This window comes from Anomaloglossus baeobatrachus, chromosome 3 (assembly GCF_048569485.1).
Source record: "Anomaloglossus baeobatrachus isolate aAnoBae1 chromosome 3, aAnoBae1.hap1, whole genome shotgun sequence".
NCBI lineage: Eukaryota > Metazoa > Chordata > Amphibia > Anura > Aromobatidae > Anomaloglossus > Anomaloglossus baeobatrachus.
This window is the reverse complement of record NC_134355.1, coordinates 571,954,313-571,969,923: the sequence shown is the minus strand read 5'-3', so window position 1 is coordinate 571,969,923 and position 15,611 is coordinate 571,954,313. Positions and strand designations below refer to the sequence as shown.

At 47.0% G+C, this 15,611-nt stretch overlaps 1 protein-coding gene across 2 annotated transcripts in view; it reads left to right on the top strand.

Annotated features, from left to right (window-relative positions):
* Positions 1-15,611, top strand: part of SPHKAP (SPHK1 interactor, AKAP domain containing) — a 456,834-nt gene that overhangs the window by 246,456 nt on the left and 194,767 nt on the right. For both annotated transcript variants that reach the window (XM_075340950.1, XM_075340952.1), the window contains exon 3: positions 7,523-7,633. In XM_075340950.1, the coding sequence (XP_075197065.1) occupies positions 7,523-7,633 (111 nt within the window). The remainder of the gene's footprint in view (positions 1-7,522; positions 7,634-15,611) is intronic.

The following is a 15,611-nucleotide window of genomic DNA, read 5'->3' as shown; positions in this document are numbered from 1 at the left end:
CATTTACATCCAGGTACCTTATAGATGACTTTGTCGCTGATCGGAGTCGTTCTCTTTCTTTTCTTCATCTTATCCATTCACCATGATGACTTTTCACAATCACAGCTCGTATATAAAGACTTCTCTCTTCTCCAGTCTTCTATAGCACATCTCAACACGGTGCTCTTAAAAATGGTATAATGATTAAAATGCTCTTGAATAAAAAATATCTGCCCTCTGCTGTGCCCCTGATTAAATAATTGTCCCTCACTGTTTTCCCTGCACAAAATATCCCCTCTTCTTTCCATACTAGGCCCCGTCTTCACACTATCTTCTTCTACACTGTGTCCCCCTATATTGCCAAGTCTTGCCTTAGGCTGGTGACAATAAAAGGCCACTCTAAAATGTGCATTTTTATCACAGTACAATGACACAGATGTTGCAAGTCTTGAGAGAGAGTGTGCAATTGGTATGCTGACTGCAGGAATGTCCACCGGAGCTGTTGCCAGTGAAATGAATGCTCACTTCTCTACCTTTATTGGTCTCCAAAAGCATTTCAGAGAATTTGGCAGTATATCCAACTGGCCTTACAACTTCAGACCAGGTGAAACCGCACCAGCCCAAGACCTCCTCCAAGATCGTCTGAAATCACCAAACCGGACACATGATACAACAATTGGTTTGCTTAGGCAAAGAATTTCTCCACAAACTATCAGAAACTGTCTCAGAGAAGCTCATCTTCATTCTCATTGTCCTCATGGGAATCTCCACCTGACTGCAGTTCGTCATCGTAACCGACTTGAGTGGGTACATTCAGTGGAGTCTGGCGCATTGAGAGGTGTTCTCCTCATGAATGAATCCCGATTTTCACTGTACAGGGAATATGGCCGACTAGCAAATGGTGGTCATACCAGATGCTGTCTAATCAGCATCTTGATATGCCACACCTGAGAGGTGGATGGATTATCTTGGCAAAGGAGAAGTGCTTACTAACACAGATTTAAGCTGGTGTCACACATAACGACAACGACGTCGCTGCTACGTCACCATATTCTGTGACGTAGCAGCGACCATAGATGATCGTTAGTAAGCTGTCAAACATGTTATATAAAGCAGCGACGGAGCAGCGATCATAGCGATGTCGACGGTCGTTGTGTGGTTTCAGACGTAGCGTAGCGATCGTCGCTGCTGCGGTGTCAAACACAAGGATTATCAGCTTATCAGCATGGCGCAGCGGGATAGCAGCGATCAAAAAATGACCTGGAACATTCAGGAGCGAGCAACGATTTCGCAGCAGGGGTCTGATCGTTGTTATGTGTCACACACAGCGACGTTGCTGTTGAGGTCGCTGCTACGTCACAAAATATGGTGACGTAGCAGCGATGTCGTTGTCGTTGTCGTTGTGTGTGACACCAGCTTTAGGCAAATTTGTGAATAATACTTGAGCTTGTTTTATATGTACAAACATGGCTAAAACACACATGTTAAGAACATTGTGAAAAAACGGACATCTGACCGAGGCCCTATGGCGATCCATACATTAGGCTTTAATTACACCAAATTTTTGCATTAACTAAGAAATATGAGAGTATAAAACATGAATCTGATATTCCGAAGAAGGTTTGGAACATGGAAATGTTTTCCTGTAATCATACTGCAGGTGGGCTTTTAATGAGTCAGACACAAGAGGGCTTATTGCACCCCTGACTCCCATGTCAAAAATGTCAAGCTTTGATAAATATATTATTATTTACTAAGGTATTGTTAATGATAGAGCACAGACTGTACTGAACGACTCCAAAATCTTCAAATCATAGCTTTCCCTGAAATACCTTCATGTGGTTTAGATGACTCATTCGCCTTCATACTAAACGTTCAGCTCCTCATTGCACCTCCGGTAGTAATGTGCCGTCAGTTCTCCCAGGTCTGCACTTTGCTGGAAGCTGAGCGTCTCTATGACTTCAGATTGCCTTCTGTTTGGTCTCTGCTCCGCAACAATCCATCTACAGCTTGTTTTCCTTTTAATAAACTGTAATTAGTCCAAGTAATTCAATTAACAGGTTTCGTGTCTGAGAATGAAGGGATTTGATTTGGTAGAAATTAGCTTTTTTTATTTCTCTAATATATGCACAAGCCTTTCTGTGGTCTTTCTCTGATCAAATCATTTTTGTAAAAATCATACTATAAAAAGAGAATCCATTTAGTAGGTGAGTTAAAGAGGATGTTTCAGTTTCTTAATAACCTAATGAATAAGATATGGTGCAGCACAGTGGTTCAGTGGTTAGCAGTGTTGCTACAAAGCATCTATTCTGTTGAGGGTGTTGTGGCGCGTGCACTAGAGCAGGTGAGCTGATTTTTTTTTATTTTTTTTTTTCATTTTGCCTTGAGATAGCGAGTATGATCAGGCTGGGAAGGACCGTGGTTATTTGGCCCCTCCCAGCCTAAAAATATCATTCAGCAGCTGCCCCAGAATTGATGCATCCATTAGATGTGCCATTTCTGGTGCTTTGCCTGGTTCTTCTCGATTGTTCTGGTGTGATGGCAATCTGGGTAATATTTTTGTGGTTGATGTCAGCTGTGGATTGACAGTTAGCATCAACCCCAGGGATTAGTATTGGATAGACATCTATCAGACACCCTTATTATTAACCTAGCAAGCATAGAGTTAAAAAACACACACACAAGAAAAAAAAAGTTTATTTGAATGAACATTCCCCCAAATTTAATTAACATACGAACAGTACCCGAACACAGAACTTGGTTTCTCTCTGCTTCCTATTGCTTCTCCCTCTGACTTTAGCTCAAAAACTGCTTTGGCACTTGAAAAAAGCTGTGTGTGAAATCACTCTTAAGCCCTTTTCACTACTATTACACCATGTGAGCAGGTAACTTCTGACTGTATTAGGCCATGTGCACACATTGAGTATTTGGTGAGTTTTTACCTCAGTATATGTAAGGTCATGTGCACACATTGAGTATTTTCAGAGTTTTTTTTTATCTCAGTATTTGTAAGCCAAAACCAGGAGTGGGTAAAAAATGGTGACGTGTTTCTCTAAGGATACATTTGCATGATCAGTGTTTGTAGCATTTTGCATCCTGCGTGTTTTTGCTGCGTCCAAAATGCAATGTAGTACAGTACAAGCACAATGGATGGGATTTATAGAAATCTCATGCCTATTGTGCTTCTTTTTTTGCAGCGTAAACTGACCTGTGGCGCAGATTGTCAATTTATGCTTGCGGGGACGTGAGTGTTCTTAGTGGTAAGAGAACAGAGAGAAAGACTGCAGCGCCCAGAAACCTGATTGTGGGCATGGATGCTGTGTTCTCCCTTGGTGAACACTCGCATGTCTGTAGGAGCTATAACACTGCCCCTAGAACACAGTGTCTCTAGATCGTGGCACATACCCTCATACTTTTTATCTGATTGTCCCACTCCTGGATTTCACTTACAAATACTGAGGAAAAAAAAATCAGCAAATACTCAATGTGTGCACATGGCCTAATACACTAAGCACCTGCCCTTAAACTATGGCATTGCAATATGTAGCACAAGTTATCAAACAATCACAGGTTCAAGTCAATCTAGAGTATGAAAGATACAGTCTAAAGTAAATAAAAACATTTTTAAAAAATGTTTTACCAATTTCAAATCACTCCTTTTTCCAGTTAAAAATAAAGTAAAACAATTAAAAAACAAAAAATATTTGCTATTGATGTATCCATAAAACTCTAATCACAATATAAACTTATTTAACCCATAAGTAAGTTAACCCACTTACTTAGCAAGATCTAAACAAGCTGGAACAGTGGGCAGCAACTAATAGAATGGTTTTTGACAGGGAGAAATGCAAAGTCATACATCTTGGCAAGAATAATGAAAAGAGCATATACAGCATGGGAAGAATAGAGCTATCCAACAGCATGTGTGAAAAAGACTTAAGGCTAGTTTACACACTGCGATATCGGTCCCGATATTGCTAGTGTGGGTACCCGCCCCCATCTGTTGCGCGACACGGGCAAATCGCTGCCCGTGCCGCACAACATCGCCCAGAGCCGTCACACGTATTTACCTGTCCGGCGACGTCGCTGTGACCGGCGAACCGCCTCCTTTCTAAGGGGGCGGTCCGTGCGGCGTCACAGCGACGTCACTGAAGCGTCACTTAACCGCCGCCCAATAGCAGCGGAGGGGCGGAGATGAGCGGGACGTAACATCCCGCCCACCTCCTTCCTTCTGCATAGCAGCCGGGAGGCAGGTAAGGGGAGCTTCCTCGTTCCTGCGGCGTCACATGCAGCGATGTGTGCTGCCGCAGGAACGAGGAACAACTTCGTTACTGCTGCAGTAACGATTTTTAAGAATGGACACCCATGTCGCCGATTAGCGATTTTGCACGTTTTTGCAACGATGAAAAATCGCTTATCGGTGTCACACGCAACGGCATCGCTAATGCGGCCGGATGTGCGTCATGAATTCCGTGACCCCAACGACTCCGAATTAGCGATGTCGCAGCGTGTAAAGCCCCCTTTAGGTATACTAATAGATCACAGACTGAACATGAGTCAACAGTGTGATGCAGCAGCAAAAAAGGCAAACACTATTCTAGGATGTATTACAGAAGCATACAGTCTAGATCACGTGAAGTCATTAATCCCCTTTACTCCTCTATCGTTAGACCTCATCTGGAATATTGTGTCCAGTTCTGGGCACCACATTTTAAAAACGACATCAACAAACTGGAGCAAGTTCAGAGAAGAGTGACCAGAATGGTGACTGGTCTGCAAACCATGTCCTATGAGGAACGGTTACAGGATTTAGGATTGTTTAGCTTGCAAAAGAGAAGACTGAGAGACCTAATAGCTGTCTCCAAATATCTTAAAGGCTGTCACACTGTAAAGGGATCAGTTTTATTCTCATTTTCACAAGTAAAGACTAGAAGCAATGGGATGAAACTGATGGGGAAGAGACACAGATTAGATATTAGAAAAAACGTTTTGACAGTGTGGGTGATCAACGAGAGGAACAGGCTGCCACGAGAGGTTGTGAGTTCTCCTTCAATGGAAGTCTTTAAAAAGAGGTTAGATGGACATCTGTCTGGGATGATTTAGTGAATCCTGCTTTAATAAGGGGGTTGGACTAGATGACCCAGGAGGTCCATTCCAACTCTAATATTCTAATATAATAATATTCTATGATTCTATAAAGGTAAACGCTGTAATGAAAAAAATTTAAACAGCAAAATTTTCAATTGTTCCAGCTCTAAAAAAAAAAAAAAGCAATAAAAAGCAATCAACAGGTAAGATGTTCCTCGCTCCTGCGGCTTCACACACAGCGATGTGTGCTGCCTCAAGAACAAGGAACAACATCATAACATCGGTCCTTCCGAAATTATGGAAATGACCGACGCTACACCGATGATACGATTTGGATGTTTTTGCGCTCCATAATCGTATAAAAAATGATTTACACACTACGATATCGACTGCGACGCCGGATGTGCGTCACTTTCGATTTGACCCCACCGACATCGCAGCTGCGATGTCGTAGTGTGCAAAGTGCCCCTTAGAACGACAGCTTACTTTTGCATCCTAACGTAATGGTAGGGTACTTATTAGAATCTATTAGAAGGCTGTTAAGGGTTAATGAGGCAGCCCTGCATTTCATATATGGCTTAGCAGGGCAAGAGAGTCTCTGTGGAAGTCAATCTGGAGAAGCTGAGGGGGAAGGTAAGGGAGCAGCCATAGCTTCTATGTACAGTATATATATATATATATATATATATATATATATAAATACACAATAGAACTCGGAGCTTCAGCCATAGATAATTCTTTGGTTAGGATTGTGCATAGCAGTAGAAAGTGAAGCTGAGTAATCACAAGGTCTGATGCATAACCATTTGAATACCTGGGAAAATAACTGTGATTCCTGAATAGGACCTGAGCCTATGTGGAAGCATAATTCATCTGGCTATACCTATGTAAACTTACAAGTAAAATTGTTTTTCACTGCACCACTGGCTTCCCTGTATTTTGGACTAATCAGAGTTCACCACATAGAGCCACACTGCCAGGAAACAGAGGTAAATAGAGTGCACACTGCCATCAGAAACTTTTCTTTTCATTTGTTTTCTTCTTTTTGTCATGGCCATAGTGGCATGCCACAGGTAACCTGATCCATAGTATGCAAAACATGCTTAACTTGAACATTTCCAAATATTACTTAAAGAGAACCAACCAGCAGGATTTTCATATATAAAGTAAAGTCAGTGCTATACTGGTGCTAGGATGCTCCTGCCGCCTCCAACTCAAAAATATCTCCCGGATCCGTACATTCCTTTCCCAAGAAGCTGCAAAAACCCTAGTACATGCCCTTATTATTTCCCCCCTGGATTATTACAACCTCCTGCTCTGTGGCCTCCCTCCTAACAGTCTCGCACCCCTACAATCTATTCTAATCTATGCTGCCCGGCTAATCCACCTGTCCCCCTGCTACTCCCCAACCTCTCCTCTCTGCCAATCCCTTCACTGGTTCCCATTGCCCAACGACTCCAGTTCAAAACACTAACCAAGACATACAAAGCCATCCACAACCTGTCTCCTCCCTACATCTCTGACCTAGTCTCCCGGTACTTACCTGTACGTAACCTTCGATCCTCACAAGATCTCCTTCTCTACTCTCCTCTCATCTCTTCCCACCATCGCATCCAAGATTTCTCCTGTGCCTCCCCCATACTCTGGAATGCTCTGCCTCAGCACATCAGACTCTCGCCTACCTTGACAAGCTTCAAAAGGAACCTGAAGATCCACCTCTTCCGACAAGCCTACAACCTGCCGTAACCCTCAGTCTGATACAGCACCGCATAATCAGCTCTACCCTCACCTACTGTATCCTCACCTATCCCTTGTAGACTGTAAGCCTTTGCGGGCAGGGACCTCTCTCCTCCTGTACCAGTCTGTGTCTTGTATTGTTTATGATTATTGTACTTGTCTCTATTATGTATACCCCTTTCACATGTAAAGCGCCATGGAATTGATGGCGCTATAATAATAAGTAATAATAATAAATGATACCTTCTGTTCTGAGATTGGATGTTTTACTTTAGAAATATGTGCAAGTAAAGTTACAGCAATGTACTGCTATTTGATTGATAGGAAAGGAATCTACCAAGGCCAGACAGGCAGACAGGGGCAGGAATAGATCGCAAATCCCAACCCACATATTCCTTTCCTGTTGCACCTGTCAATCAAATAGCAGTGCATTACTGGAACTTTACTTGCACATATTACTGAAGGAAAACATCCAATTTCAGAACAATAGGTATTCCTGGAATCAGCATCCTAGCCCCAGTATAGCACTGATGGTTGGTTCCCTTTAAGCATTTCCTATATATTATATTAAGGAACAGAAATGTATGGAATTCCCCAACATCTTTATTTAAGGCACTTAAATAATTATTTTTTTAAAGTAAACTGCATTCATAAAGATATTCCAACCATGTTTCCTGTAATTTAATAACATAGTTGTAACAATTTATTTTATTTCCAGATCATCTGCCCCAACCGACCCACAGATTCATTAGAGTACTGGCTCCAAAATTCCAAGAACCTTTGTAAGATCAGCCTAGCAGAAGAGAACATGGAGTCCAACTGCACATCTGTAAGTATCAATATATAAAATGACATTTCCCCATCTGGTATGAAATGGGAAAGGGAATATATTGGCTTAGAGAAGCTTACCATCTTGTATCGTGAAACAGTGCCACTCTTGTCCATTGGCTGTGTTTGGTATTCCAGACACAGCTCATCCTTATTCTCTTCCATGCCTCTAAGCTGTGATATTAGATACAACCTAATAATTAACAAAATTTTAATGCCCTAAACCAAAACATTTAAGGCTAATACTTAAAGGGTAATTCCCATCTCCAAGATTCTATCCCAATGTGTAGCAGGTATAATAATATTAGCAAATACCTCCAGTTAGAAATGCAGTATAGTTCTCTTGATTAGCTATGTCACTTACCTTATGTGTATGGCATGTGCTTAGGTATCCATTGTTACGGCCATGAGCAACTAAATATTGGTCACTATATGAGTGGTTGTAACCATGGATACCTAAGCTGCAATGCCCTGCACATGAGGTAAGCAACATAGCTAATCGGCAGCACTATACTGCTAACTATATTACATTTCTAATTGGAGGTATGTGCTAAGATTGTTATTATTACACCTATAGTGGGGAAAATAAGTATTTGATACACTGCTGATTTTGCACGTTTTCCTACCTACAAAGAATGGAGAGGTCTGTAAATTTTATTGTAGGTACACTTCAACTGTGACAGACAGAATAAAAAAAAAATCAGAAAATCACATTGTATGATTTTTAAACAATTAATTTGCATTTTATTGCATAAAATAATTATTTGATACAATAGAAAAACAGAACATAATATTTGGTACAGAAAGTTTTGTTTGTAATTACAGAGGTCAGAGGTCTCCTGTAGTTCTTGACCACATTTTCACACACTGCAGGAGGGATTTGGCCCACTCCTCCATACAGATCTTCTCCAGGTCTTTAAGGTTTTGGGGCTGTCACTCTGCAGCATTGAATTTCAGCTCCCTCTAAAGATTTTCTATTGGGTTCAGGTCTGGAGACTGGCTAGGCCACTCCAGGATCTTGAAATGCATCTTATGGAGCCATTCCTTAATTGCCCTGCCTGTAGTTGCCCTGTATCTTGGGTCATTGTCATGCTGAAGACCCAGCCACAACTCATCTTCAATGGATTTACTAAGGGAATAAGGTTGTTTTTCAAAATCTCGCGATACATGACCCCATCCATCCTCTCTTCAATACGATGCAGTCATCCTGTCTCCTTTTCAGAAAAGCACCCTTAACGTATGATATTTCGACTCCCATGTTTCATGGTTGGGACGGTGTTCTTGAGGTTGTAGTCATTCTTCTTCTTCCTACAAATGTCGCGGGCGGAGGAGGGGACCGCGCTCTCCCACTGCTCGGGTCCGGCTGCCGCTGCTGCTGCGGCTTGCTGCTGCGGCTTGCTGCTGCTCGGTGGCTCGAGCGATGGGCCGGATCCCGGGGACTCGAGCGGCGCTCCTCGCCCGTGAGTGAAAAGGGGTTTGGTTTTGGAGATTTATTGTCTGTGACGCCACCCACGGTTGTGGTGATTTTTGATAGCACCACCGCTGCTCTGTATGGGGATCCCGGGAGCGGTGACAGGGAGCAGCAAAGTTGTTAGTTCTCCCCTCCGTGGGTAGGGGGTGGTTGTCCCGGGGCCCAGTGATGAGGTGGAGGATGAGGGATGGCAGGGCCGGTGCAGGGCTTGGTGAGGTGCAGGGTCGCGGGGGCAGCGCTGTGCCTCACTCAGCCTGAGACGATGACACAGTTCTCAGTAAAACACACGGCTGGAAAGACGGTTCCCACGGACGGCTGCTGTTGCTTTTCCCCGGTAGTTGACGGTGACTGTCTCTTTCCCTGCACCTACGTTCACTGTTGGTAGCGATGGATTCCCACCGGTAACCCGCTCCCCGACTTGGATATGGGCCGGAGGAGCCCCTCTTTGCCCGCAGGCGCTGGCCCTGAGAAACTGGTGCCTTGGCGGTGGCGGTGTCTCTCTCATACGGTTGGACTGTTGCCTTCAATCGGGACTTAGTTGTTTGGAGACCCTGAAGGTCCCCTTCACTGACGGATTTGGCAAATTCACGGCGACTCCTAGCCTTGCCGGGATCCGAAAGGCCCCTGCCACTGGTGCTGGCTTCTCCTTGTGTACCGGTCCGGTACCGCCGGGCCACCACCCGTCCGCGGTCCTTACGGCAACTCCGATCAGCCTCCACTGCAGACGGTCACCGCCGTCTGCCAACCTTGCTGTCTCGGTCCGGGGCACACACCCGGACCAACTTCAGGCTTTCAAACTGTCACTTTCCTCTTTCACTACTTTCACTGCACTACTACTCAGCTCCTCTCACTTTCTCCTCCAAAACTGAACTGCTTCACACTGATCTGCCTGGTTTTTCCCGCCTCCAGGACTGTGAACTCCTTGGTGGGTGGGTCCAACCGCCTGGTTCACCCCCTGGTGTGGACATCAGCCCCTGGAGGAAGGCAACAAGGATTTCGGGTTTAGCTCAGGTGTACCTAACCAGGGTGTAGGGTGTGGTGGTGTCATTACCTGTGACCCCTGGCTTGCCCAGGGCATCACATTCCCCCTTAGCAAAATGCAGACCATCTGCGGGCTGCCCGTCCAACACCATTTTATTTTTCTGAAAAGATAATAAACATAATACAAATAAAATAACATCATCCCACATCGGGAGGCACTTTTTCTTAAACGTTACGGTAACGGTTTTAACGGTTACGGCTTCCGCTCTCTCCCACCCAAGCAACCTGGCCTTGATGCTGCCCCTAAGAAACAGGCAGCACCCCTTGACCCCAGTCCAGCACCAAGTTACCCGAGCGGGATCTGTCCTTCCCCTCCAGAGGGTAGCCACCGGTTCCGGTGGTGGCTGGGCCCCAGCCTTCTCCACTGTGGGCCCTCCCTCCAACCTGCCTCTCCGGAGGCGGTAATGGTAAGCCATAACAACAACATATTTACATGCCACTAACGTTTGTGGTTGCCCTGCAAGTTCTCGGGCCTGTTCATAGAAGTTTCTATGCAAAAACTGTGGACGGTCCCCACGGGGACAACAATGCCGGCAACGGCCGGTTCCAAATCACGGTAGTAGACAATCAGATGAACTTCGGTTGATCACTCATTTTCATCTTTCAAAACTTTCAGAACTTCTAAAAATGCACACTGGTGGTCCCAACGGGGACGGTGACAACGGTGCTCCGCTGCCTTACTCTGAGTCCTCAGCATCACCTGAGGGAGGGTGTGCGGTGCTCACACGGGCCTCTTGGCTGCCCCTTAACTTTGCATCCAACGCAAACCACCCCCTCTCCCCGCAGTGCCGGGTGTATTGTACAAGGTCCCCTGGCATCAGGTTACGGCCTGGGTGCTCTTCTGGCAGGTGAGCATTAACATCCCGCCGGGCTATAAACACTTCGGCCTACAGGCCCGGTTCATAGATGAATCCATAGCCCCGGCGGACATCAAACTGCCTCACCTGCCCCTCATACAGCGGGCCCCGGACACGGAAGGTCGCTTGTCTCAGGCTCTCCTTCTCCCGTATCGTACGGGCCACCATCTCCGCCTTCCTTCTTTCTCTCTCCTCGATTTCCAGGCCCAACGGTACCGGCTCCCTGTCCCAGTACGGCGCTGCTGCGAGCTCCGGCGCACGGGTCGGGCCCTGCGAGACCTCTTGGACGCTGCCCACTGCTGTTGATCTGGGCGGCAGGTCCCGCGGTGACTTGGCCTTGGACGCTGCCTTGCAGCGACAACCCGGCGCAACCTCAGCCGAGCTTTGGGAGATGGGCACAGGGGCTTTCCTCTGCTGAGCCTTCGGCACGGAGCGGGCTGTCGACTCCGGCTCGGGGGGTTTCTCGGGGGACACCTCCAGTTCAGGCTTCGGGGCTTTCCACGGCAGCACCTCCGGTCGGCTACGGGCTCCGGCTACAGGTCAGCCCGCCGGGGCGGGCATGCTGGGTATCAATACCGGTTGCGGTGGTAGCCGGCCTAGTGGCGGGGTCATGGCTTCCGGGACGGGTGGCAAGGGGGGTAGCAGGGGGAGAGGGTTTAGACCGGGTCCCGCAGCCGCGATGACCGGCCCTTCAAGGGCATCGGGGCGTGGGTCACTCACCCTCCCTTCCTCAGCTTCTTCCTCGCGTCTCCGCACGGCCGCTATGACCTCCGCCATGTCGGTCTCCCACTCCTCCATGAGGAGCTGCATTTTGACCTGCAGCCTCTGGTAGAGCTGCGCGGTCCGGATCTCCACCCACGCCGCGGTTCCAGGCGCGGGGGCTACGGTGCTTCAGGACGGCATCCACATGTTGCTGGCGGCCTCTCCCAGGAACAAGATGGCTGCAGAGTCCTGGCGTCCCTGCTTTTATAGCCGCGGCTACATGCGACCAGTCGCCATTTCATCCCCCTTAGCCTCTTTTCGGCCCCTCCTCTATCGGGGCGCGGTTTTGGCCTTCGCGCCTCCACTACTCGAGAAGACGCTCGAGCGGGAACTTTTCGCGCCAAAGATGGCGGCTTCTGAAATTTTTCGGCCGGTCACCTCCAGCGGTAACAAGGCGCACCTCTACCCAACGGCAGAGTGGTAAGATCCTGTTCGTGACGCCAAGTTGTCGCGGGCGGAGGAGGGGACGCCGCGCTCTCCCACTGCTCGGGTCTGGCTGCCGCTGCTGCTGCGGCTTGCTGCTGCTCGGTGGCTCGAGCGATGGGCCGGATCCCGGGGACTCGAGCGGCGCTCCTCGCCTGTGAGTGAAAGGGGTTTGGTTTTGGGGATTTATTGTCCGTGACGCCACCCACGGTTGTGGTGATTTTTGATAGCACCACCGCTGCTATGTATGGGGATCCCGGGAGCGGTGACAGGGAGCAGCAAAGTTGTTAGTTCTCCCCTCCGTGGGTAGGGGGTGGTTGTCCCAGGGCCCAGTGATGAGGTGGAGGATGAGGGATGGCAGGGCCGGTGCAGGGCTTGGTGAGGTGCAGGGTCGCGGGGGCAGCGCTGTGCCTCACGGCACGGTGGTACTCACTCAGCCTGAGACGATGACACAGTTCTCGGTAAAACACACGGCTGGAAAGACGGTTCTCACGGACGGCTGCTGTTGCTTTTCCCCCGTAGTTGACGGTGACTGTCTCTTTCCCTGCACCTACGTTCACTGTTGGTAGCGATGGATTCCCACCGGTAACCCGCTCCCCGACTTGGATATGGGCCGGAGGAGCCCCTCTTTGCCCGCAGGCGCTGGCCCTGAGAAACTGGTGCCTTGGCGGTGGTGGTGTCTCTCTCATACGGTTGGACTGTTGCCTTCAATCGGGACTTAGTTGTTTGGAGACCCTGAAGGTCCCCTTCACTGACGGATTTGGCAAATTCACGGCGACTCCTAGCCTTGCCGGGATCCGAAAGGCCCCTGCCACTGGTGCTGGCTTCTCCTTGTGTACCGGTCCGGTACCGCCGGGCCACCACCCGTCCGCGGTCCTTACGGCAACTCCAATCAGCCTCCACTGCAGACGGTCACCGCCGTCTGCCAACCTTGCTGTCTCGGTCCGGGGCACACACCCGGACCAACTTCAGGCTTTCAAACTGTCACTTTCCTCTTTCACTACTTTCACTGCACTACTACTCAGCTCCTCTCACTTTCTCCTCCAAAACTGAACTGCTTCACACTGATCTGCCTGGTTTTTCCCACCTCCAGGACTGTGAACTCCTTGGTGGGTGGGGCCAACCGCCTGGCCCACCCCATGGTATGGACATCAGCCCCTGGAGGAAGGCAACAAGGATTTCGGGTTTAGCTCAGGTGTACCTAACCAGGGTGTAGGGTGTGGTGGTGTCATTACCTGTGACCCCTGGCTTGCCCAGGGCGTCACACAAACATGGCGAGTAAAGTTGATAACAAAAAGTTCTATTTTGGTCTTATCTGACCACATGACCTTCTTCCATGCCTCCTCTGGATCTTCCAGATGGTCATTGGTAAACTTCAAATGGGCCTGGACATGTGCTGGTGTGAGCAGGGGGGTCTCGCATGCCCTGCGGGATTTTAATCCATGATGACATAGTGTGTTACTAACTTTAATCTTTGAGACTGTGATACCAGCTCTATTCAGGTCATTGACCAGGTCCTACGATGTAGTTCTGCACTGATTCATGACCTTTGTCAGTATCATTCTTCCCCCATGAGGCAAGATTTTGTGTGGAGCCCAAGACTGAGTAAGATTGACAGTCATTGTGTGTTTCTTCCACTTTCTAATAACTGTGACAACAGTTGTTGTCTTCTCACCAAGGTGCTTACCTATTGTCCTGTAGCTCATCCCAGCCTGTGCAAGTCTACAATTTTGTCCCTAGTGTCCTTAAACAGAGCTTTGGTCTTGGCCATGGTGAAGAGTTTGGAGTGTGATTGTTTGTGTGGACAGGTAACGAGTTCAAACAGATGCAATTAATATAGGTAATGAGTGCAGAGTAGGAGGGCTTCCTGAAGAAAAAATAAAAGTGTCTGTGAGATCCAGAATTCTTGCTGGTTGGTAGGTGATCAAATACTTATTTCATGCAATAAAATGCAAATTAATTATTTAAAAAGCATGCAATCTGATTTTCTGATTTTTTTTATTTTATCTGTCCCAGTTGAAGTGTACCTACTATAAAAATTACAGACCTCTCCATTCTTTGCAGGTGGGAAAACTTACAAAATCGGCAAAGTATTACATACTTATTTTACTCACTATACTACATATTGGGATAGGATCTTGAAGATGGGAATACCCCTTTAAGCTGTTAAGGACTGTCTACAGGAGCATACACATGAACCTCTCTTAGTGGCCAGGTTTATAGAACCATAACCCCTTGTGTGGCTCAGTTCATCCGAGTGCCCAGCAAAATCGGGACCCTTAGCAAGTGTACAACCAATGGACAATAACTGATAGCCCTGTTAATTGAATTTAGGACATTGCTTCTTTGTAATTTATTCGTTGTAATGCAAGAGATTTCTATGAAATGTTTCCAATGTCTGTAGCAATTCCAGAACCGGTCCATTTATGTTATACACAAATGATTTGAAATGTGGAAATATTCAGATTAACATTGAATAGTAATTCCTACTCATGGTTGAACGTCATCCATAGGTTGATGACCGCTTTAGAACTGTTAAAAGCATAGCAAGGTAATTATCCATGGAAGTCATTTTCTGGGTGCAAACAATTGCATGTTTTTTAGGGTTCTCATGTTTGAACCAACTGTCCACTTGGTCAGTCACTTTGGATGTAAGGTCAGAGCTCAGTAGCTAAGATCATTCTCTGCCCTGCAGCCTGTTTCAGATATTAGCACAGTCCCAGTTGTACTTATGGCAATGGCTTTCTCCGTGGCTTTCAGAATACAGATTTTTTTCGAATGTCAATATGTCAGACTTGGTAGTTGAGACATTGCTCTTGCACATACATCAATGTCAGTACAGTCTGCATGAATAGAGAGAGCAGAAATGCACCAATTTCTAACTTTTGGTAAGAAAGAGGAGATACCACGTATGCAGATTATGCTAAATGGATTTAAATACAACCAACAATTTTTCATTGCAGCTATGGCAAAACAGGCAGAATTACTTGGTCATTATAAAGGTATATTATAAAGGTTGGACTGGTAATTTATCAGCTTAATACTTAAGGGGGTGGTTCACCCCTTTTCATTTCTGGACACATCGATATTATGTTGAGAAATAAGGTTTCTCTCAAATACTTTGTGTTGCCAATAGTACCTGTGAGTGGTGCTATTGTGGTCTGCTCACCCCTTTCGCGTGACCCCCGGGCTCTGTGACCTCTGATGTCTGGTGATATCACGTCAACTTAGGCAGGCCGCAGTCTTCCAGAGTGACTGGGCTGTGGGCGGCATTTTACCGCTTGTCCCAGCCCAGCATCTCATTGCTCCCTCCTCCTTCACTGCAAAGCGCACAAGCAGGAGTGTTGCTGAGTTGTGATGAGTGGTGAAACACTGCGCACAGCCCAGTCACTCTGGGAGACTGAGGCCGGCCGCAGTCATGTTGG